At 28.0% G+C, this 25247-nt stretch overlaps 4 protein-coding genes across 4 annotated transcripts; 2 read left to right on the forward strand and 2 right to left on the reverse strand.

Moving 5' to 3' along the window:
• Positions 1-2425: 2425 nt before the first annotated feature.
• LOC115698255 (inositol polyphosphate multikinase beta) lies at positions 2426-4299 on the reverse strand. Its single transcript, XM_030625459.2, has 2 exons — positions 4157-4299; positions 2426-3487 (listed from the first exon to the last, which is right to left on the reverse strand). Exon 2 carries the CDS (start codon positions 3482-3484, stop codon positions 2588-2590), a length of 897 nt encoding a protein of 298 aa, XP_030481319.2. The 5' UTR covers positions 3485-3487; positions 4157-4299; the 3' UTR covers positions 2426-2587.
• A 2554-nt stretch (positions 4300-6853) lies between these two features.
• Positions 6854-8826, forward strand: LOC115696843 (V-type proton ATPase subunit e1). The gene is made up of 4 exons (XM_061119056.1): positions 6854-6959; positions 7094-7214; positions 7833-7880; positions 8517-8826. Exons 2-4 carry the CDS (start codon positions 7117-7119, stop codon positions 8581-8583), a joined length of 213 nt encoding a protein of 70 aa, XP_060975039.1. The 5' UTR covers positions 6854-6959; positions 7094-7116; the 3' UTR covers positions 8584-8826.
• A 3270-nt stretch (positions 8827-12096) lies between these two features.
• Positions 12097-13576, reverse strand: LOC133039926 (uncharacterized). Its single transcript, XM_061119057.1, has 2 exons — positions 13397-13576; positions 12097-13297 (listed from the first exon to the last, which is right to left on the reverse strand). Exon 2 carries the CDS (start codon positions 13284-13286, stop codon positions 12210-12212), a length of 1077 nt encoding a protein of 358 aa, XP_060975040.1. The 5' UTR covers positions 13287-13297; positions 13397-13576; the 3' UTR covers positions 12097-12209.
• Positions 13577-18031: 4455 nt separating this feature from the next.
• On the forward strand, positions 18032-24475 carry LOC115696786 (probable polygalacturonase At3g15720). The gene is made up of 10 exons (XM_061119058.1): positions 18032-18096; positions 18178-18309; positions 18395-18532; positions 20768-20923; positions 21005-21028; positions 21814-22021; positions 22128-22209; positions 22830-22938; positions 23238-23336; positions 24042-24475. The coding sequence occupies exons 1-10, from the start codon at positions 18094-18096 to the stop codon at positions 24270-24272; spliced, it is 1182 nt and encodes a 393-aa protein (XP_060975041.1). The 5' UTR covers positions 18032-18093; the 3' UTR covers positions 24273-24475.
• The last annotated feature ends 772 nt before the right edge of the window (positions 24476-25247 follow it).

The following is a 25247-nucleotide window of genomic DNA, read 5'->3' on the forward strand; positions in this document are numbered from 1 at the left end:
AATTACTGAAAGAATTGGGAATAAGTTGAGGGTAGAAATTACATTATATACCAACTTTATTTTATTTGTTCTAATTTTTACCTTCATTTTTATATCCTTTAAGATATACCCAATTTTATAGATGATGTCCTCATTATACCTTTTAAATTAATGTAAATGAAGATATATTAGACAACCCACTTAAAAAAATTGGTATATTTTAATAAAATATAATATAAGAATATTTTTGATTAATAAATAAAAAAAGAGGTATTTTTTAACTTATCTATTTTTAATATCTATTAATTAAAAATACTTTTATATTATATATCATTAAAATATACTTACTTTTGTGAGTAGGTTATCTAATATACTTACACTTTCTACACTTTCTACTTAAGTCTATCACATAATTTATATTAACATAAAAGGTATAAAAAGATTGTATTTTTTGTAAATAAAATTATAAAAATTATAAAAATATTTAAAATTTTAGACAACTATATTTTTATAATTTTTTTTTTGTTATTTGTATATATTTATGAAATATTCCCTTTAAAATTACATAAATTATTATATTACACGTGCATCATAAAATTTTCTTATATTAGTCACCACTCAAATTTATCAAAATTAACTTTTCTATTTTGATTCACTTTTCTTACATAGTTTTTTCAAATCTAAACAATAAAAGGTATCAAATCAACCCTTTTTTATTTTGATTCACTTTTCTCACATATTTATACAAATCTAAAGAAAAAGTATAGTTTCTTTTCCTCCACCAACAAAACATAACCTCATTAATAAACCAATTAGAATTTCCCCACTCAAAAGTCAAAACTTTAAAGCCTAGAAAACAAGTGAGGATAATATTATCAAGATGTCAAATGATAACATTAAAAAAAATTCTCTTAATATGCTTAGACAAGACAACCACCCAAGCTAATATTCATATCTATATTACTTTCAATTTTTCTTGCCAAATTCAAAACATTGAAAGAAAACAATTTCAAATGGATGATTGGAAATTCTTTCTTAAACAAGCATTAAAGAAAAAAAAAAAACTAATTAAGTGAAAAATTACAATGTTTGTAAGTTTTTACTATGATTCAAATTCTGTTTTTTTTTTTTTTTTGTGAATTATATGAAAAAAAAAAAAATACTTAGAATCTCTTATATAAATTTGATAAGAGTGTAACGTCCACAAAAAAAATTATTTTTCACATGTGTCACAATGCACACTAATCAAATATTTGTTTTAAATTCAATACAATCATATTAAGATTACACAATACAAGAAACCCATAAAATTAACAAATATTTGAATGATTTGAATGATCGAATACTAATCTAAAGAACTTGCAACAATGTAAAAGCACTCAAACAAAAATATGAGATGGAACAGATAAAATTAATAAATATTTGAAAGATTTGAATGATCAACACTAATCTAAAGAACTTGCAACACCAAAGGAATATCAGTTTTATTTATAGACTATATAGTTAACACATATGGTATTTTTATAAAATGTGGGATTTTTTTTATTAAGATAGTAAAAAAGCCCAAGAAAAAAATGTAAAAGCACTAAAACAAAAATATGAGATATGCTCCTTTCTATAGATTAGATTTGTTAATTTATGTTCTTCTTTTTCCTTATGTTTATGATTCATAGAGTCCACCATATGAAAAAAAAGGGAAAAAAAAATCAATGAATCAACCTTTAATTTTTTTTTTTTTGAATGCACTATTCATTCTCTGAAGGTAAAGCAAGTTGTATTAATTTGAGTACATCTCTATTATACATATATAATTTAGAAAAATTTTATAATGCACCCCCGAAATGCATCGATACATCTTTATCTATTTTAGTATTTGAAATAATTTTTCAGTCAATTTTTTTCTCATGGTCATGTAAATTATAGTTATTTAAAACATCCTGCAAAATTTTAAAAAACTTGAAAAAATTTAACACGCAAAAAATTATGTTCAAATTGTGTGTTAGACGCATTACTATTTTATTTTATAAGTGTGTAAAATAGACTATTTGAACATTATTTTTTATATTGTAAATTATTCCGAATTTCTCAAAATTTTGTAAAATCTCTTAAATAGCTATGTAGTACATGAATATGAAAAAAAAAATTAAACTAAAAAATTCTTCTAGATGCCGAAACAAGTAGAGAATGTATCAGTTGATTTCTTTTAAAAGAGATGTATTATAGAATCACCCTATAATTATAATTTAAAGAAGTTAGAGGCATTCTTTACCATATTTAGTTAAAAAAAAATTCAATATTCAAAAATGGGACTACAAAAAAAGCCAATCACAAGAAGAAAATTCCCCACTAGTAAAAATTCAAAAGCCATAGAAAACAAGAGGGAATAATATTATCAAGATTTCAAATGATAACATTAAAAAAAATATATAAAAGATTTCTCTTAATATGCTAGACAAGACATTCACCCAAACTTATATTCATAACTAAGTCACTTTCCATTTTTCTTAATCAAATTACAAATGAAAGATTGCAAATATTTTCTTAACCAAGCATAAAAAGAGAGAAAAACTTCATAAGTACAATGGTACAATGTTGGCTAAGATTCTTGTCAAATCTTGTACCCATTAGAAGTGTTCTTCTCAGAGTTTACTACACAAACCTTGGTTGAATTATGTGAAAATTTACCAAGAATCTCTGATATAAACTTAATCAGAGAACAAAGTCCACCCAAGAAGTTATGATCAATAATACCATTACCTTCTATCACATGAGCAAAATCAATCAGTTTAATTGTAGCACATGGGCTCTCCCCTTTCTCACACACCATCAGAACTGAACAAGAATAGAAATGAAAAATGGTTTGATCTTCAAACCAAGCCTTGAGTTTCAACAACTGTGCCAACACCCCATTATCACCACCATAAACATTTTCTGCATAAACACAATCAGGTTCTTCAGCAACTAAATCATCCGACGAATTAGACGAAACAAATTTCCTAAGAGCTAATCTAACATCATCTTTGTTATACCCTTGAACACACTTCCTTTCTGGTTTCCAATACCCTGAGTCTTTACTTCCATATATCTGAAATCCTGATATCCGAAATCCCAAAGACAAGCTTGTTGTTTTTCTATCTTTGTTAAGACATTTCTTGATATAGTCTTCAGAAGCTGTTGGGAACCATGTTCTTGATCCCATTTTAATGTCCATTAAGGAAGGATTAGTTCGAATTGAAACAAAATCTTCCAAGACAAGATGGGGGCGTGGACCAGATCCATCGGACGCCTCTATATCCTTAGTCCCATAATAATTAGGGAAGAATTTGCGGATATGATTTGGAATTTCAGTGTTGGAAGAGAACTTTGTATAGAATGCCTCCTCTTGGGCACCACGGTCAGCACTTTGAAGAGGCTTGTAGAAACGCCCCGAATCATCTACAAGAGGACCAATGGCTCCTTTACTGGATTTGTGGCCAGCAACCTGATGATCTGGTATCTTAAACATGGTCTACAGAACATGAATTACCACAACAATGTCAAAATAAACTCTTAAAATCTATTAGATTCACAAAATTAATCTCTTTTTCATTGTTAAATGCAGTAATTATACATAAACAAAGATAACAAGCTTACTAACATTGTAACCCCAAAATTAATAGCAATGATTAGAAACAAACAAACAAATAAGATGCAATGCCTAGAAAGCTTATTAACATTTATAAATGCAATGGTTAGAAATAAACAAAGATAACAAGCTTACTAACATTTTAATCCCAAAATTCATAACTAAATCTATCAAAATTTGAGAATGAAGAGTATTGTAATTCATAACACAAATATGTAAAGTCTCATACATCATAAAGTCCTTAAAAAGTTCATAAACTAAAATTCCAAGCAAAAACAATATATTTATGCAAAATAACAAAATATTAAATTATGTATTAACCATCAATTTGAATATGTTTAGTCATAATTTAAAAATTATCATGCTTTACACCATTACCGACACTAATACTAAATCACCATGAAATCTAAAGCTGAAATGGGTTCTGAGCTATGACATTTCCTCAAGAAAAGGATTCAAATATCTCTAATTTTTTTCTTCAATTATTGAAAAATCTCGAAATCAAAGTTTACAACACAGGAAAACAAAATACCAATATGAAAAATTCATTACCTTTGAGGAGAGGCGGAGATATTCGTGAAGATTCAGAGAAGAGAGAGAGAGAGAGAATTGAGAGTGAGAAAATTCAGAAGAAAATTGGATTTTTCTATCTTCATAGGCAGAAATGGTCGACAAAGACAGATCGCAGTCTTTTCAAATTAAATGGGCCCTTTTATTGGGCCTGATTATGGATTGAGCTTTTTATATATTTTAATGAATTTTACCACTTTTTCTCTTTAGGAAATGAGTTTTACCATTACTTCTGCTTCTTTCATATTTCTTTTGTATAAACTTAACTATTTTATTTTTTATTTATAATTAGAAGCTTTAATTATTTTTTACTTTAATATGTAGTTTTTTTTATAATTTTTTTTGTTTTAACTTTTTGTCAAATATTCAAAATACATTTTTGTTGTTTTTATAATAATAAAAAATATATAAAAACTTTTTTTTTAAAAAAAAATGATATGTGAAGTGATTTCCCTTTTAATAAATTATGGTAAAGTTAAATTTAAACAAATAAGATTAAATTTAATTTAAATTAAACACGATATAGATTTTTTCTTTTTGAAAAGGTTTTCACTATATTTACAATTAATATTATTTATGTTATATTTTTTGAAATTGTAAACACTTTGTATTAGTAAAGAGTTTAAGTTATGAATATTAATATATTATTTTTATTTTTAATAAAAAATAAATGTATTTATATTTTTTATCATATATATTAAATTATTTATTATTTAAAATATATAATTATTTAATTTTAAAAAAAAATAAATAATCAAATTTACTTTATATATATAATGAATTTACAAAGAAAACTAATCGAAGAAACATTGTCCTATTACCTCTTTAAATATATTAATGATCTTGAAAAAAAAAATAGAATTTGGGAAAATATATGAGAATTATTTTATATATTATTTTTTAATTTTTTTTTTAAAATTTATATCTTGTGTTGTTGTGATGATTTTTATGTGTATTATTTTGTAAATTTTGATTACAATTGAAAGTTACTGTAATAATTACTAAGTGAATTTTTAGGAAGATTTCTACAAAACAAATTAAAAAAAATATATATTTTAACGTATATAAATAAAAAAAAAAACCAAATATCTATCCAATAAATCATATTTATTCAAGGGAAATTTAAAATTCCAAGCTTAAAATACGTTATAATTTTTCCTCTAAATGCCTAGTTATTAAAATTGGTCATATATGACCACTTTACTAATTTTCCTAAACTACCCCTCACATTTCAAAACATCACCCTCTCTCTTCCTCTCTCTCAGCCGAACCACGAAACCCAGCCCCCCTCTCACAGCCGATGCCCCCTTTCTCAACCGAGCTTCGTCGACGCTTAACCCCGACCAACCCAGCTCCGTCGACCCTCAACCGCGACCACCCAACCCCCTCTGTCGGACCCGAAGCCTCAATCACACAGCCCCCTCTCTCTCTCTCTCTTCGTCTCTCTCTCGGACCGAAATAAAAAAAAAAAGGCACAGTGGTCCGATGGGGTCCGACCAATCAGACCCATGGTCCGACTATCGGACCCAGCCTCTCTCTCTTCGTCTACCTCAAACCGAAAAAAAAGGTACAGTGGTCCGATGGTCGGACTATGGGTCCGATTGGTCGGACCCCATCGGACCATATGGTCCGACCATCGGACTACTGTGCCTTTTTTTTTGTTTCGGTCCGAGAGAGACGAAGAGAGAGAGAGGGGGTTGTGTGGTTGAGGCTTCGGGTCCGACAGAGGGGAGCTGGGTGGTCGCAGTTGAGGGTCGACGGAGCTGGGTGGGTCGGGGTTAAGCGTCGACGGAGCTCGGTTGAGAAAGGGGGCGTCGGCTGTGAGAGGGGGGCTGGGTTTCGTGGTTCGGCTGAGAGAGAGGAAGAGAGAGGGTGATGTTTTGAAATGTGAGGGGTAGTTTAGAAAAATTAGTAAAGTGGTCATATATGACCAATTTTAATAACTATGCATTTAGGGCCCGTTTGGTACACAGGATTGGACTGGACTGGACAAGATTAGATTATGCAGAAAGTAATCCTGTGTTTGGTTTAAGAATGGACTGGACTATTTTATTTATTTCCTTTTAAAAAAAAACTTAAATTAAATAAAAATATATAATAATAAATTAAAATTAAAATATATAAATATAAATAAATAATTCGTAGCAAAAAAAAATAATATATCATATATAATTAAGAATATATCATAAATATATAATAAAATATTTTGTCATATTTTTTATTTAATAAATAATTAAAATAGTAAAATAAAAATACTTGAATAATATTTAATTGTTTATCTTAAACACTAATTTAATATAAATATTAATTTTTTAAAATATTTTTTAAAATATTTATATAAATTTTTTAATAATTTAAAAATAATATATAATTTTATTGTATAAATAAATGTGCGATAATTATTTCCTTTAATTTCTTATTAAATTTAAAATATATTATTAAAATTTAAATTAAAAAAACGATAAAAAAAAATCTCACCTGCATTGGGTGGGATAAATAATCCCAGACAGATGAGGTTAACTGGATTAGTTATCCAGACTTCTAACATGCCTAAAGACTGGATTTGACAAATTAACCTGTTTAATCCAATCGAATCCTGCGTACCAAACGGGCCCTTAGGGAAAAAATTATAAGATATTTTAAGCATGGAATTTCAAATTTCTTAAACAATAAAAAAAAAATAGAAAGAGTACTATTTCACTTCCACAACAGAAAACAACTGCCTTCCACGATCTACCACCTCCGATCTCCACCGCCGTCGACAGCCACAACCCACCGCCGAAAGGTCTCTGTAAATGCTATCTACCCAATTCGAGTTCTGAGAAGCAATTTGAGCCAGGGATTTTTTATTTATTTATATTGCAGGTCGATTAATCCAGTTTTCCGGTCGATTTGATTTTTTTTTTTGTTTGAGAAAAGGGTTGGAATCAGATTCAGACGTGATGGGTTTTTTGATTACAACCCTAATTTTTGCTGTGGTGGGCGTAATTGCATCTCTTCTGGTCAGAATCTGCTGCAACAGAACCCCTTCGACTAATTTGTATGTTCTCCTGATCCAATTCAAAGTTTTAATTTTTCGTCACTTTTAATTCAATTGCCAAGTGGGTTTTCATCTGTTTCATCATAGAATAATGTTTAGATTGTAAATTGGTCTTATTAGGATTTACCAGATAGAATATGATTTGAGTGCTTCTTTCTTAGTATAGTTTGAAATTTTGAAGATTGGGGATTTTGTGTTCATAAGGAATGTAGCACATATTAAAATTTAGATCTTTGAGCATAAGTCATTGTAAATTGAAGAACTTGATTATAAGCATCTATTAGTAAATATTGAAATTTTAGATCTTTAAGAGTATAAGTAATTATAAAGTGAAGAACTTTATTATAGACACCCATTATCGTTCTTTCCATTGTTTTCTCTACAATTTAGCATATTTAATTGATGAGTACGAGTTATATGTGTCCATGCTGTTTCAAAGTTATATAAATCCTCCAATTATACATGATGTGAGATATTGCTGCTGATCTACACTAAGATTTTCAAGTCAACTCCTTGGTGAATTTTGGGTTATTTAGGTTGCAAGCTCTTTAAATTTTTTGCTCTATTGAAACTCCTTCAACTCCTTAGATGGCTAATTCAATATTTACTTTTGTGCAGGCTTCACCTGACATTGGTTGTCACAGCAGTAGTATGCTGTTGGATGATGTAAGTTATTGCATTTTTCTTTGTTTATTTGAGTTTCTTTCATTATTTTGAGTATGCATTATTAGTAGCTACCATTTTGTGGTTTAGCAATAATGACACCAATCTTATACTTTACACTTTGTAACAAATAACTCTCAATCTAAAATTTTAGTGGCAATACTTCTCAAACTCTATTTTCGTTTGCAAATCTAATGATTCGTTGAAAATAACACGTGGATGATCCAACTCGGCAAATAACACAGAGGGTTTTCAACTGAACCTTAAATTGGCAAAATAGAAATGGAGTTTGGGAGAATTTTAAATTGGGGGTTAGTTGTTACTAAGTGTAAAGATTAAGAGTTTAGCGGTCAATAACCCTTGAAAGAAAAAGGAAAAAACAACAACAAATTTATACCAAATCTTCAAATGTTTCTGATCCACTCTTTAGTAGTAAACCTGGATTTGAAGCCTACTATTGCTTTGTTTGTTATTTTAACTAACAAGTCCTCTCATTTCGTCACACATTCTTTTCCCAATCTAGATTTACTAAGTACTTGGATTGGATTTTGCTTCCTCTTGCTTATGCTGTCTTCTGTTGGAGCAGAGAAGAATCGTTCGTATAGATAATGACTTATTTTTTCGTCTTCATATCTGTAGGTGGGCGATTGTTTACCTCGCGCAGATGAAACCGCTAATAGTTCCAATCCTCAGTGAAGGAGAGTAAAGTGTAGACAACACAAGATTGTTACCCTTCGTTGTTTCGAACTCCATGCTGAGTAATGTGTAATTTTAAAAGAGAAATTCGACTGTAATATTTATATATTTAGTAGTGCATTTTTATTAAGTTGTTCATTCATTCTTTAGAACAAGTTGATCAGTGATGTTGGTCAATCTGGGTGTCTGTTACTATGTACTCTAATTTCGAGTTAAGTTAAATAAAGAGGCCTATATTGGAGTTTCTTGGCTATTTAATTGGGCTAGTGAAAATTAAAGCGCAGATTTTTCCGTGATATAATTTCACTTAATTTATTATAAATCTATGATCGTTTATGTTTGCAAAGTATAATTCATGATTGTTTACTAATTAAAATTTTCATATAAATATATATAGAACTTCTCAATTACAATAAGAGATAATGGTGATGATTATGCATATGACACCTAAATCATATGACATCATAATCTCATTTTTCTTCTTATTATTAAAACTCAATCATTGTGAAAAAATTATTGGCTAAAGAAAATTGGATAAATATTATTTTAGACATTGTGTTTTGTAAAAGTTATTAATTGAATTTTCAGTTTTGTTAAATACTATTTTAGACCATCTGTTTTACAAAAGTTACCAATTGGATCCTGTGTTTTGTTAAATGATAAAATAGACCTTGTATTTTCTAAAATAGTACATATAGGACCCTGAATTGATTTTTTGTCAAAATAAAGTTTAATTATAATCCGATCTAAAAGTGCTATGACAAAACTGTTTACATTTATTGTATCTGTTCGTATTAAGTATTGTCTTCAAGTTGGTTGCATTAAAAAAAAGTTGTCAAAAATTAAGCTTAGGGTCCAATTTTTACTATTTCAGAAAATACAGGGTCCATTTTGTCATTTAACAAAACACAGGGTCCAATTTGTAACTTTTGCAAAACACAGGGTCCAAAATGGTATTTACCCTAAATGGATCCTTTATTTTCTAAATAGTACAAGTGGGACTCTTAATTGATTTTTTATCAAAATAAAATTTAATTATAATTCGATCTAAAAATGTTATAATAAAACTGTTTACATTTTCCATATCGGTTCGTATTAGGAATTGTCTTCAAGTTGGTTATATTAATAAAAAATTGTCAAAAATTAAGCTCAGGGTCTTTTTTTTTTTACTATTTTGAAAAATACATGGTCAATTTTATCATTTAATAAAACACAGGATCCAATCGGTAACTTTTGCAAAATACATGGTCCAAAATAGTATTTACCTAAAAAAAAAATTTTCATTATCATGATGATTTTCTTTAGCAACATTTATTTGTTACCACAAATAGTTAATTTTCTGAAAAATTGAATCTTAATTAATTCTCTTATTCTTGATTTTGATTCATTATTAACTCCAACCACAAGAATTTGATTAGGCAATAAGAGAGTTAATCCCGCGATTTTGTATCCATTACCGACTTATTATTTTATTTACATATTATGATTTTAATTTTAAAGTACTGCAACTAAATACATGTGAAAATTCTTATATTTTATTCATATATTATAATTTTATATTTATGTAAGAACAAAATTCTTATCTAAAAACATAGTATTTAAAACTAATTAAATACTAATTTCCCATAAGAAAATACCGAACATAACTAACTAGTAACTACTTACTACCTTCTCTTCTCTCTGCCTATAAATATCACTCTTACATTCTAAACTTCTTTCCATTCATAACCCCTCTCTCTCTCTCACAATTATTTTGTGTTTGTGTACTAAAATCAAGCTGGTTAAGATCAAGAATGGAGGACTTCAACTCAAGCCCAGAGGAGTTGAAATCAAAATGTGAAACATTGATTTCAGAGCTGAAAGATTTGATGAGAATGATGGACAAGAAGATTGAAGAAATGTTAATTAGTAACGAGTTACCATTTTCTTGTGATGTGGATATGATGATAAAGAAGGAACTTCAAGAAAATTTCAAAGAAAGAGTCATTCAATTGGAAACTAATTACTTTTGTAGTAATGATAATGATGATGATGGTGATGATCATCTCAAGGTTTCACCAAAAATTGTCAACAACAAAATGATACTCATTCTTTTGAAGAGAAAGATTCAAAAGTTGAAGGAACAACAAATTAATAAGTCTGTTGCTTTAGATATAGTAAAGGCTATCTCTTAGTTCTTCATTTAAATTTTTAATGTAATATTTAGAATATGTTTTTTAGTATATGAACTTTTAAGTAGTTTGACTCTTTGGTTTATTATTGTATTGTTTAAAAGAATTTATGTTAATGAAGTGATCCAACTTTTAGTTCTTGATTATCTGATTTGTTTGGTTTTAATCTCTGAGTAAATTGAATTATAAAAAATTATGATGTTTAGAATCATAGGAGTGAATAGATTCAAGAAAATTAAGGAATTAATGGCCAAGTTTGTTGTTTTCTCTAAGTAATGTCGTTTCTGCTCAAGTTTATTGTCGTTTTTCATGTATTGTGGTTTAATGCAATTCCTGCTGTCCTTTTTGTAAAATATATGTCGTTTTTCATTTTATTGTCGTTTTATAAGTTTAATATCGTTTCAGCATTGTTTCTTTTTGAACGATTACTGTCGTTTAACAAAAGGCGTTGTTTGAATGTAATGTCGTTTTATGTAAATTATTGTCGTTTTTTAATATATTGAATAATATATAAATCACTCTTATTATATTGGCTCAGAAACTATTTAAATTAATGAATGTTAGTTACGACTTACGATATTTTTATTGATCCTTTTAAAAAAAAAATATTCCTTTTAAATAATGTCGTTTGTTCAAAAAAAAAAAAGAAAAGAAAAGAAAAATCAATTCCAGTCATTTATGTGAAACGCATGTCGTTTGTCAATTTATTGTCGTTTTGTAACTTTAATGTCGTTTCATGGTTGTTTGTCAAATTAAACGTTTAATGTCGTTTTTGTTTTCTCAAAAATGTTTTTATAGGAAAGTCCACACAACAGTGAGTGAGCACAGACACTCAATGGTCATTAACTAAATTATAGATTTTATACAAAGTGAAAACTCAAAGAAAGCATTAATTATTTGAAGAAACTAATAAAATAAAGGATTGCTATTAAGTACTTAAGATCTCTAATAGGTTACGTTCCATAATTAATTAGCGATATTTTGTAAATATAATTTTTTAAATTATATAAAATTCAATATTTAATTATACAAATAACGATATAACACCGAAAAATATATTATTTTTAGCAATTCTCTCAAAATTAATGTGTTTTGACAATGATTAATATGTTGATGAAAAACAAAATGATTGAACAATTTCCATTTTATATGAACGAAAGATTTTTTTTTCTTTCTTTTTCTGTTCTTTTTCCAAGTGAAAATGAATGAGTTAATCTTCTGTCAAAACTCATAACTAATAAAGTATCAAATTTTGCTTATATTCTCATATTGATTTAAATACATTCTCATAATACCAACTAGGGTCATGAAAATTTCCATCAAATATAAAAATAACAAACATAAAAAAATGATAAATTGACCAAAAAAACAATCTCTTCATTTCAAAAGATCACAATCCAAGACAACAACTTAGTCACTAATAAACATCATCATAATCCAAAAGATCTAATAAAACATATAATAGCTATGGTGACATATCACACTCCATCAACACACCAAAATCTTCAACTTTCTGTTTAAGATTTTCCACATGTTTCTCTAGTCTTCCAATTTCAGCCTCAAAAACCTCAACTTCCTCAACAAGTAATATGTGTTCTTCAAGCATCTTAACACCTTTGATATCCTTTTCCATTATATCAATGATGTAATTCAACCTTAACAACTTCATTTTTATCTCAAATATGCTTTCACCATTTCCAATAGCCATCGATTCAGTTCTTGGAAGCTCTAGATTCTCCCACAATTTCTCAATTTGAGAACCCAATTTTTTATATGACATGACATTTACATCTTGTACATGCACAAAATTTGCATTGATTTTATTAATCTTTTTAAAAATACCATCAAATGTTGAGCTTTGCAAAAATACCACCGGATATAAACTTGGGTAATTGAAAACAACTTCAAGACTCAAAATTTCATTCAAAATTAAACCAAGTAATAATTGATCAATTTCACTTTTCTCATATGATATCTCAATCTCATTCTTCTTCTTTTTATCAAAATTTAACATTCCTATTATCAATGCAGACATGAAAAAATCATTGGTTAAAGAATAAGATTCTTCATTCTCATGATGATGATTCTCTCTAAAAATACTTACTTGTTCCAACAAAGAATCTATATTCTGAAAAATTGAATCTTGATCTTGATTCATTAACAATTCCAACCACAAGAATTTGATTAGGCAATGAGAGAGTTCAATACCGCGATTTCGCACCCAATGTGTCTTAACTTTCTCTTTTATCTCAACACTTCCAATCAATTTCTTTCTCATTTCTTTGATCTTTAGAGAAAAAAATCTTTGAATCTCTTCTTTCTTGAACTCGAAACAATTTTTGTCGAAATCTCTTAGATTCGCCTTAATTTGTACGAATGTAGACTTGAAAGGATTGACATAATCATGATCAATTATCATATCTTTGACCAGTTTCTTCAAACTATTCACATCTTCTAACATGGTTTGAATGAGTTGCTTCATTTCTAACATGTGAGAATGGATTGGAAGATACAAAATATTTCTCTTGTTTCGATTCGCCATTGATGATTTTTCTAGATGAAAAAAAATTGCCCAATTGAGAAGAAGTTGTGAAAACAGAACAAATACAAGTAAAAATCATTGAAGAGAAATATGTATGTAAGTAATGTTACCTTGGATTTCTTAGTCTCTAACTTCAGTGGTTGATTTTTCTACTTAGTTTGTTAAGACTAAAGAGACATGTGGTCTTTATAAACGTGAGAATTTTCAACTTTTGACCTTATAACAGAAATAACTACCAAGTCTCTCATATAAACCCAAATATATCTTTGAACTAAATTTTTACTACAAAGAAAGTAAGTTCTACAATATTGAGGGTGATTAAGTCATTTGCCATGTGGCATGTGCTCATTGGTTGGGTTAGTTTCGAGATGAGAAATGCCTTTTAAGGTATAGTATTAGTACTAGTAAAGTAACACGTGCTCCGCACGTGAATTATACTTATAAAATTAAAACAAAATATATATGAAAATTAATATTTTTATTATATATATTATAAATAATTATCTTGTATATTAAGTTATATATGATAAATAATTATAGGCTAATTAGCAATTTTTTCCCTCGAACTTTGACATATACCAAATTATGTCCCCTGAACTTTTTTTGTCGTTAAAAATTTCCCCTGAACTATTGAGATTGTTAAATTTAATGACTTTTGTCTAATTTCATTCAATTTATTGTTTCAGTGATTGTTTATGAACAAAACCATGCTCCCCATACTTTGATATCTACCAAATTATTTCCCTCAAACTTTGATATGTACTAAATCATGCCCTCTGAACTGTCATCCATGTTAGAATTTTTTTACTAAAATTAGATAAAAGTCCTTAAATCTAACAATCTTAATAGTTCAGGGGACATCATTTAGTACATGTTAAAGTTCGGAGGGATGGGGGGAATTGCTAATTAGCCTTAATTATATTATTATGATAATTAATACAAAAAAAATTAAATTATTTTACTAATTTTCTTTAATTGTTGATCAAGTTTATAGTTAAATTATATATATGCCTGCAAATTGTTTCTATTCATCAATACAAATATAATTATTAAAATAATTTGTTATGGGATTATTATCAAATACATAATTATTCATAAAGAGTGATTAAAATACAATATATTATTATATTTATATAAGGGATTAGAATATTTTAACAATTTTTTGTTGTTAATTATAATGTTTATAGATAAACTATAATGTATGCATAATGTTTCATAACAATGATTATTTATATTTATTTTTTGTATGATTATTAGCTTATATATGATTAAAAATTAAAAATTAATATCACTCACAAAATTTCTCACTTATAAAAATATAATAGTTATCAAAATAATTTAATTTATATTAAATTACAAAAGATTTTAATGGAAGAAAAAATATAAGAGTTAAGTAATTTAAGATGTAAAAGCTTAAAAACTATTAACATTTTTTATATAGTTATAGATTATAGATTATTCATAGAGAATAATTAAAACAATATTTTAATAATTTTTTATTTTTAATGGTAATATTTTTATAGATAAATTATAATATATGCATGTTGTTTCATCAACACAAATATGATTATAATTTATATTAATTTATTATGTAATTATTAGCTAATATATAATTATTTATGGTAATGTTTATAGATATAAACTATAATATATACATAGATATAAACTATAATATATACATATACAAATATGATTATTTATATTGATTTGTTGTGTTATTATTAGCTAATATATAGTTATCCACAAAAAATAATTAAAAACAAAAATATCCCTTACAAAATTTCTCACTTAGAAAAGTATAGTGGTTATTAAAGTAATATAATTTATATTAAATTATAAATAATTTTAATCAAAAAAAGACAAAGGTTAAATAAATAATTTAATATGTAAAGCCCAAAAATTATTCACACTTTTTATTTTGTAGTCTTTTTTATATAAACAAATCATATAAAAAACTATTAGTAAAAAGAAATAAAAATATGTATTTGTATGCATTGTATATAAAAAGTGAAGCTCTCTAAATTATAATTTTTTTCTTGTGATTAAATGGTGTGAGGATTTAATAGTAATTAACAAAAAAAAAAAATAAGGATAATTTTGTAATTTAATGTAGGAAGCCCAAACCTACATTCTCATTTTTATATAGTTATAGATTAGTGTAATTCAATATGGATCTTAATTATTTTACCTTAACAAAAATTAGAAAAAATAGCTAAAGCACATCATTAGTAATACTAGCCACTTTGGTGCCTCTCAAAATTGATAAACCTCAAACCTCTCTTCTAAAGTGGCTCTCCACTATTTTTTTTCATTTTAAAATAATTTTGTTTATCTATTATAAGATTACATTTAAGCTTAAGCATTTATGTCTAGTACTATAAAAATATTTTTTAAAAAATACATAGTAAATAGTTTGTTTAATATGTACACATAATTTATCTATAAATATATATTTTATAGGTCAACTAATCAATTGTATAAGAAGTAATTAAATTACATTGGGATATTTTGGCCTTTTCAAGGTTAAGAAAAAACTCAATCTAGTTCTTTCCTCAAATCCATGGAGAAAAGTGAAAACAAAGAAAGAGACATACAAAGTGTGTCTTTCTTGAGATATTACACAAAAGTGAGAGAATGTATTCTATTTATGTCTATAATTATTTGATCATGATTGAGTTGATTTAACGGTTATTATTTAAAGTTGATCAAACTAAACTCTAATCATATTACACTTTAATTAAATTAAAGTCAAACAAAACTTATAATGCATAACGAAATGCGTTTTATTTTTTTTTTTTCGCCCAAAAATACATATCAAAATATTTTTTTTATTATCAATATTTTTTTTTCTTCTATTACCATCAATATTTTTTAGTTAATATTATCTCTGTACATTTTTTAAAATTTTAAAATAATTTATAGTGCCAAAAATAAATTTGAATTTTTTTAAACATATATGATAAACTATAATATAAAAAACTCTGTTTATATGATCCGTGCGTGTGATCTTTAGACCCTCACGTTGCTGAAGCCAAAGCTTTGCTTCATGGGTTTTCTTGTTGCTTATAGTAAGGTATAAGTTTGTTATTGCCTTCTCTGATTGCCAGCGGTTAGTTCTTGGTGTCAATAGCAAGGTTCCTCATCTCAGTGAGTTTGGTATTGTCCTTAATGATATTAAACCATATTTGAAAGTCTTTTAATAACATATCCCTGATTCATTATAATCGGTCTAAAAACTTTGTTACTCATTTTTTTTAGCAAAACGAGCTCTAGATTTAGATGAGGCTCATGTTTGGTGGCCGAACCTACCTATAAATTAATTGTCTAATTTTGCATATCTTTTATATCTCGAATCTTTTTAGGCTTGGTGCCTTCTTATGGAATTTCTCCGTTTTCTTTTAAAAAAAAAAAAAAAAACTTTGTTTTTAATACTTTAAATTATTCAAATTTTATCAAAAATTTACATATTGTAAATATAACAAATATTACTATAAAAAAAGTGTTTACACCGAGGAGCGTGAAAACAGGAGGAGAGAGAAACCCTACAGAGTCGACGAGAAGCTTCCAGGGACGTAGCGATTACCTTCAGAGTTGTGTGCGATAACGACAGCCTCCAGGAGCATCGTTGGCCAGTCGTCTGCTGTTCGGTTCACGTCGACCGGCGACACCGATCAACGACGGCCACCGTCGGTTCTTGTCTTTTGTCTTGTCTTGTCTTTTGTGACATGGTGTGATTGTTTGAGATTGGTTCTTGTTTATCGGTTCTTGTTATTGGTTTGAGTTTGTTCTGGTTTTGCCATTGTTTTCTGGCTTGAGTGTCTAAGTTTTCTGGCTTGAGAGTCGAAGTTTTTTTGGTTTGAGATTGTTTATGGTTTTATGGTTTGAGAGTCTAAGTTTTCTGGTTTGAGATTGGGTTCGGTCTGTTGGTTTTAGTTTCTTGTTTCGATTGTTTTTGGGATGGCTTCTTGTTTCGATTGTTTCGATTGTTTCGAGGGTTCAAATTGAAGTTGCTGAGATGGTTGGCATCAAGGAAGCGTTAAGTTGGATTGATCGTCACAATTGGGGACAAGTAATTTTAGAATCAGACAGTTTGGTATGCATACAAGCTATTCAATGTGAAATCTATGTCATCTTTTTTTGGTCTTTTAGTGCATGATGTTCGTGCATTATTTTTATCTTTAGACAACATGTTGAATTACATTTTGTCAAACGATCTGCAAACAAGTTGTCTCACTGCTTAGCCAGAGATTCTTATTTCTCTCCAAGTCGTGTGCTTCAGTTGGAAGATTGTTCCTCTGAAGCACGTTCTATTATTTTTAACGATTTGATTAATTAATAAAGATACCGATTTGAGTCAAAAAAATATTACTATGAAAAAAAAAATTGAAAAAATTATTACGGCATGTGATTTTAGACATAAAATTGACTAAAACTTGTAATAAGAAGTTGTAATTATCACTCATCAAAGAAAACAAAAATCTAAGAACTAGGGGTTACATTTAGTTTTGACAAATTAAAATCATAATAAAAAGTCATCAATAGGTTCAATAAGCATTTACTTAAGAAATATCCAAATCATTAATTAGTGATTTGGTTAATAAATCTTGATACTATAACAGTAACTTATTACCATATACAGTTAAAATAGTCAACTATATAATTAATATACAATTAAATACTATTATAACCGTTTATAACATCTTCTCAATATAAATACATGAAGTAAACAAACAAAAATTTACACAATTAAAAAAATCATCACTCTTTTCTCTCTTGGGTTTCTACTGATTTTTTTACTACTTCAATAATGGTTAGTAACATTTTTTCTCCTTCTATATTTTTTTTTTCTCTTCCATTAATTTGTTTTATTTAATTCTTAATTATTTTGCAGGACCCTAAAATAAGCTACTTAATAATTTTAGTATTATTTGGTATGATTTTCTCATCAAGATGTTATGGCCAAAATATATACAATGTGCTTGATTTTGGAGCCACTGGAAATGGCACAAATGATGATTCACAAGTAACATAATAACCATTTTTTTTATCTTAATTATTATGCAATTTATTTTAATTAAGTAATTAATTAATAATATGTATAAAATTAGGCTGTGTTAATGGCTTGGAAAAAGGCATGTGGAAGCACATCAGGGACATCAGTTATGAAATTCCAAGCTGGAATAAAATACCATCTTAAACCTATGTTATTTGAAGGTCCTTGCCTCCCCAAAAATATTATAATTCAGGTAAATATTATAATTGGGAAATTTACATGATATGCTAACTTTTGTTTTTTTTTTTATAAAAATATTGCTAGGTGGTATTTTTTACTTTTTTACTGTATTTTTTTATAAGTTTCATACTGCAGTATACTGTGTTAAGTTTTCACTAGTGTTCTACTAGTGTTTTTTTAGTTGTTTTAATGTTGTTTTGAGTTGTTCTGTTTTGTGTTTTACTAGTATTTTATAAAAACACAGTATTTTTGAAAACTTTTTCGTGTGATAGTATTTTTGTAAAATTTAACCTAAATTCTAGTATTTTTATAAGTTTCTCAATTAAATTATGTCTAAGTGTTAGTGAAGCCTGACTCAAGAGTGGAATGAGTTGGGCCCTCGCTAAGGTGGGCTCGTTTTTAAAATTTCTTTAGAAAATTATACATAAATTAAATTATCTTCAAGTGTGCTGTTCTAAAATATTGTCCTCTTTTATTTTTACCTTCTTTTTTAAAATATATCATTTTTACCTATTTTTTTAAACATTGTACCAATTTTGCCCCTGTCACTTCAAGATACTCTCCATGTGATTCTCTTATGTAAGGGTATTTTGGGTACAATACATATAAAAAGAGGTATGTTTCAAATAAATATAAAATTAGAGGTAAATTTGATTAATTGATGAATAAAAGAGGCATTTTTCAACTTACCCCTAAATTAAATTATCTTCAAGTGTGCTGTTCTAGTGAGACCCGACTCAAGAGTAGGTTGAGTTGGGCCCTAGCTAAGGTGGGCCTGTTTTTAAAATTTTATAAGAAAATTACACAGAAATTAAACTATGTCCAAATGTCGTTCTAGTGAGGTCCGACTCAAGGATTGGGTCCTCTCTAAGGTGGGACTGACTCAAGAGTGGATGAGTTGGGCTTTCGCTAAGGTGAGCCTTTTTTTAAACTTTTTTTAGAAAATTACACACAAATTAAACTATGTCCAAGTGTCGTTCTAGTGAGGCCCGACTCAAGAGTTGGATGAGTTGGGCCGTCACTAAGGTGGGTCCGTTTCAAAAATTTCTTTAGAAAATTACACACAAATTAAAGAGGAAATTACACTATATACCCTTTTTATATTGTCTTCTTTTATTTTTACCTTCTTTTTTAAAATCTATCATTTTTACATCTTTTTTTAAACATTGTACCAATTTTGCCCCTGTCACTTCAAGATACTCTCCATGTGATTCTCTTATGTAAGGGTATTTTGGGTACAATACATATAAAAAGAGGTATGTTTCAAATAAATATAAAATTAGAGGTAAATTTGATTAATTGATGAATAAAAGAGGCATTTTTCAACTTACCCCCAAATTAAACTATGTCCAAGTGACGTTCTAGTGAGAGCCCGACTCAAGGGTTAGATGAGTTGGGCCATCGCTAAGGTGAGCCCATTTTTAAACTTTTTTAAAAAATTACACGCAAATTAAAACTATGTCCAAGTGTTGTTCTAGTGAGACCTGACTCAATGGTAGGATGAGCTGAGCCCTCACTAAGGTGGGCTCGTTTTAAAATTTTCTTTAAAAATTTATACACAAATTAAACTATGTCCAAATGTCGTTCTAGTAAGGCCCGATTCAAAGGTAAAGGTAGGATGAACTGAGCTATTGTTAAAGTTGGCCCATTTACTTTAAAATAAAATAAACTTATTTTCTTTGAAGAAATGACCAATATATACAGGAAACTTACAAAAATATTGAAATTTGGGTTAATTTTTACAAAAATACTATCACACGGAAATCTTTACAAAAATACTGTATTTTTATAAAACACCAGTAAAACACAGAGCAGAACAACTCAAAACAACAGTAAAACACCAGTAGAACACCAGTGAAAACTTAACACAGTATACTGCAGTATGAAACTTATAAAAAAATACAGTAAAAAAGTAAAAAATACCGCCTGACAGTATTTTTGTAAAAAAATGGCAAAAGTTAGTATAACATGTAAATTTCTCTATATATATATTTATATTTTAGATTTTAAATTTTAATTAGAAAAAGAACTAATTATTCTTAACCTAATTGAACTCTTTTAGCTTAAGAACCTCAATTAGCTTGAGTCGACTCTAATTCTCGTCTCAATCTCTAACACATTATTAGGGACGAGACTCTCGTCCCTGTAGGGTCTTACAATTACGGCCCCAGATAATTTTTATTTTTCGAATATGTAATATATATTTTTGGGTAATTATTGATTTACTTTTAATTTTGTGTTTAATTAGATGGATGGATATGTGGTGGCACCATCAAATATTTCAGAGTGGGAAGGATATGAGCGTGGAAGTTGGCTTCATTTCTTAAACGTTAATGGTCTCATTGTTACTGGAAATGGCATTTTTGATGGTTATGGAGATATTTGGTGGAACATTGCCAAACATGTATAGTATATAACAATTCTATACATTTTTTTTTTATAGATTTAATATTATATATTATGATAAGCTAATTTTTTTTTGTAGGGAGGTGGTGTCCAAGCACCTGCGGTACGTGTTAAATTTCCTAAATAGTTATTAATAAATATACGACTATAATTTATAAACTATATAATATAGTACCAAAATTATAACTCATATTTATTTATAAATGTACGTGTATAATAGACAAAGAAAAGAAATACATACATACGTAAGTGTGCATATAAATTGATGGATTACATATATAAAAAGTAATAGAAATGCTAAAAAATGTCTAATTTTTTTTTAACCTAATGGTGCAATTAAATATCAGATTTTATATAATTTTATTAATAACTTTTAGAAAGTATCGTTAACTGATTGTAAAGTGACATACACTACTAGTGTCTAATATCAATGCTCAAAAAAGTAAAATTAAGTCATATAATTTTTTTTACGATAAATGCTAAAAGACACAAGTAATACTTAATTAGGCCCGATCTTAGTATAGGTAGGCCAGGCCTGCACCTAGGGCCCACCTAATTTAAGGGCCTAAAAAAATTCTTTTTTAAAAAATACATATAATTTTTTTTACTTTTTTAAAGAAGATGCAATTTTTTTAAGTATCAAATCTCATATAATTTAATATAATAATTTTTATAAAATATCGCTAACTAGTTATATCACGCCACCATAGTGGTAGGCAGAATGCCTAATAGTAATATTTTATTTACGTACTAAAAAAGAAAGATGTCATTATCAATAAAGACAAGTGTAATATTCATACTATAAAATCTATATAAATCATTATATTTTTGAAAAGGAAAAGCATTGATTATATATGATGATGATGATGATGATGATGATGATTGCAGGGTTTAGGATTTCACCATTGTAACAATCTTAAATTAAATGGATTTGCTTCTAAGAACAGTCCAAACAAACACATCACCATTCAAGGTTGCATTGGAGTGACTATCTCTAATGTTCATATATTAGCACCTAAAACCAGTCCCAACACTGATGGAATCATGATCTCTTACTCTTCTCAACTTAATATACATGATTGTTTTATTGCTACTGGTTCGTAATTTAATTACATATAATTCATTTTTTTATTATAATTTATTAGTTCCATATTATATAAATTGTAATAAATATTATCACATTTTTTTATATATACATACAGGTGATGACTGTATTTCTATTAAGAGTGGCTCCTCTTACATCAATATAACACATATAGCATGTGGACCAGGTCATGGTATAAGGTATTTAATATCACCTATAAAATTAGTGCTCGATATTCACTTACTCTCAAAAATACTCATCATTTGAAAGTTCAGAGAGGCCAACTTAGGTTAAAGCGAATTAGGTCCGTGTTTTTGAGTCCACCTAATTCAGGAGCTCAAATAAAGAAAAACCTTTTTAAAAATAGAGGAAATTACATTCTATATCCTTTTTATATTGTCATCTTTTATTTTTACCCTCTTTTTTAAAGTCTATCATTTTTACCTCTTTTTTTAAACATTGTACCAATTTTGCCCCTATCACTTCAAGATACTCTCCATGTGACTCTCTTATGTCAGGATATTTTGGGTACAATACATATAAAAAGAAGTATGTTTCAAATAAATATAAAATTAGAGATAAATTTGGTTAATTGATTAATAAAAAATGCATTTTTCAACTTACCCCTTAAAAATATACAGGGCCGGCCCTGCTCTTGTCGTAGATCTTAAACTTTGAACCATATGTAAGACTTGATACCTAATTGGATGAATTACAATCAAAGTAGTTTTGGGCACTTGGTGTCTTCCTCCCCTATAATATAAACATTATTATAATTGATAATTATAATTTATGTACTAATGTAATGATAAAAAACCAGTGTGGGAAGCTTAGGAGTTGGAACAACCCCTAGCACGGTGGAACATGTGCATGTTAAAAATTGCACATTTAAGGGAACTTTAAATGGTGCTCGAATCAAAACATGGAATGTAAGTATTATATAAAAGGAATAGTAAATGTTATGTGATACTACTTTATATGTTGAATACGTATAAGTATGACTCGATATTTAATTACACTAATATCAATATGATATCTCATTGCATACGTATCATTAATAACATTTGGCATTTATCTGAATTTAATACTTGTTAAACTTAATAAATTTAATTCCTTTCATTTGTATAGGATATTGTTAACTATATGGTGTCTATAGAACAATATTCTTACAAATATTAAGCAAAAATGTTGATACATATTTTCTAACTAATTTATTTTATATCTTAAGTCGGGAGTTGGATATGCAAGAAACATCACATTTGAGCACATAACACTCCTAAATTCCGAAAATCCAATCATCATTGATCAAGACTATGCCTACTTGGAGGTAATAATTTATTGCTATTATTATTATTAATATTAGTTAGTGAAATTGATAATTTTTTGGAGTTATTTTTCAAAATGATTTAATATTTTGTATATTCTACTAATAGAGAGAGTGTATTAATTGAGTATTTATCTATAGTGTGTCAAAAAAGTTATTTTATAAAAAATTATTAAACTAATACTATTTTGTAAGCTACAAAAATAATATACAAACAACATAATAGGAATATAAAGTAAAATATAAACAACTTGAAATCAATATATTATAATATTGTTGTGAAAACAACCATGTGTATTTTGCGAAGAAAATATTTAAATTCGTAAAAATATTGAAAAAAAATTATAAATTTGTATTTTTCGTAATTTTAATAAGGGATGATTACATAAGGTACTATTGTTTTGTAAAAATAATTATATTTTCACGTTTAAAGAATATTTTTTTACATTTTTACGGTTTTTTATAGAAACAGCACGAAAACAACAAGAAAATTACATAAAAGTAACATGAAAATAACATCAAAATAACAACAAAAAATAACATACAGATAACAAAAAATCAATAACAAATTAACAATAGTACAACATAAAAAGACCGTATTTTTTATAAATAAAATTTAAAAAATCATAAAAATATTCAAAATTCCATAAAACCGTAATTTTATAATTTTTGTGTGTATTTTTGAAATAACCCCATTTTATAATGCAGGGTAGTTCGATCAAAATAAGTGATGTAACTTATAGAGGGTTTGTGGGAACATCACTAAGTGAGGAGGCAATCACATTGGATTGTGCCAAGTTGGGTTGCAGTGGCATAGTAATGGACAGTGTTAATTTGATTTCAGCCTTGCCGGGGAAGAATGTGACGTCGTTTTGTAAAAATGCAGATGGAAGACTCATTTCTACTTACCCTAATGTTCCTTGTCTAAACAAAGAATAATCATAGTCTTGAATGATTTTAATTACTTAGTTTTTGATGATGCTCTTTCATTTAGTTTCCAAATAATAAAGTACTATTATCTTATATATATTAAGTTTTTTATTTTCAAATTTTGATTTATCAGTTTTGTCCTCTAAGATTTAATTTTGTGAAAAATAAATTGTTGAACAATAGTAATCAATGAAAAATATGCATATTCAACTGTACTATGTATAATTGTAGTATGAGAATTTTTTTAAGAGAAATTTTTAAAAATATTATTATTTATTTTTTATTTATAATTTTACGACTTAAAATTTTTATTTTAAAAAATGAAGTTTGAAAAATAAAAAGGGACTTTTTCATTTGGGAAATTTGATTTTCTATGCTTAGAAAATCAAAAAATTTGATTTTTAAACCAATAATTAAAACCCTAAAAAAACTATACCTTTTTTTTCAAAACCCCAAAAATACCCCCAAACTAAAACTATCTCTCTTTCTCTCTCTATCTAGCCGGTCCCAATAATCCCACACCCCAGGTCCGATTGTCGGACCATGGGGTCCGATGGGGTCCGACCAATCGGACCCATCGGACCCCAAGGTCCGACCATCGGACCTCTCTCTCAAATCGCAGGAAAAAAAAAAAAAAAAAAATTAAAGCGGTCGGACCTTCGGTCCGATGGGTCCGACCATCGGACCGAAGGTCCGACCATCGGACCCTTTCTTCCTCCCTCTCCAAAATTGCGAAAAAAAAAAAAAAAAATTCAAAGGTCCGATGGTCGGACCTTGGGGGTCCGATGGGTCCGACCATCGGACCTTTGTCTTCTTCCCTCTCTCAAATCGCAGGAAAAAAAAAAAAAAGTTTCAGAGACTGGGGTTGCTCTTTCGGGTTGGGGTTGGGGTCGGAGGGGTTGGGGTCGTGGTCGACGGGGGTGAGGGTGGTGATCGGCGTTGGGGTTGACGTGGGTGGGTGAGGGTGGTTCGGGTGAGGGTGGG

Source organism: Cannabis sativa, chromosome 7 (assembly GCF_029168945.1).
Source record: "Cannabis sativa cultivar Pink pepper isolate KNU-18-1 chromosome 7, ASM2916894v1, whole genome shotgun sequence".
NCBI lineage: Eukaryota > Viridiplantae > Streptophyta > Magnoliopsida > Rosales > Cannabaceae > Cannabis > Cannabis sativa.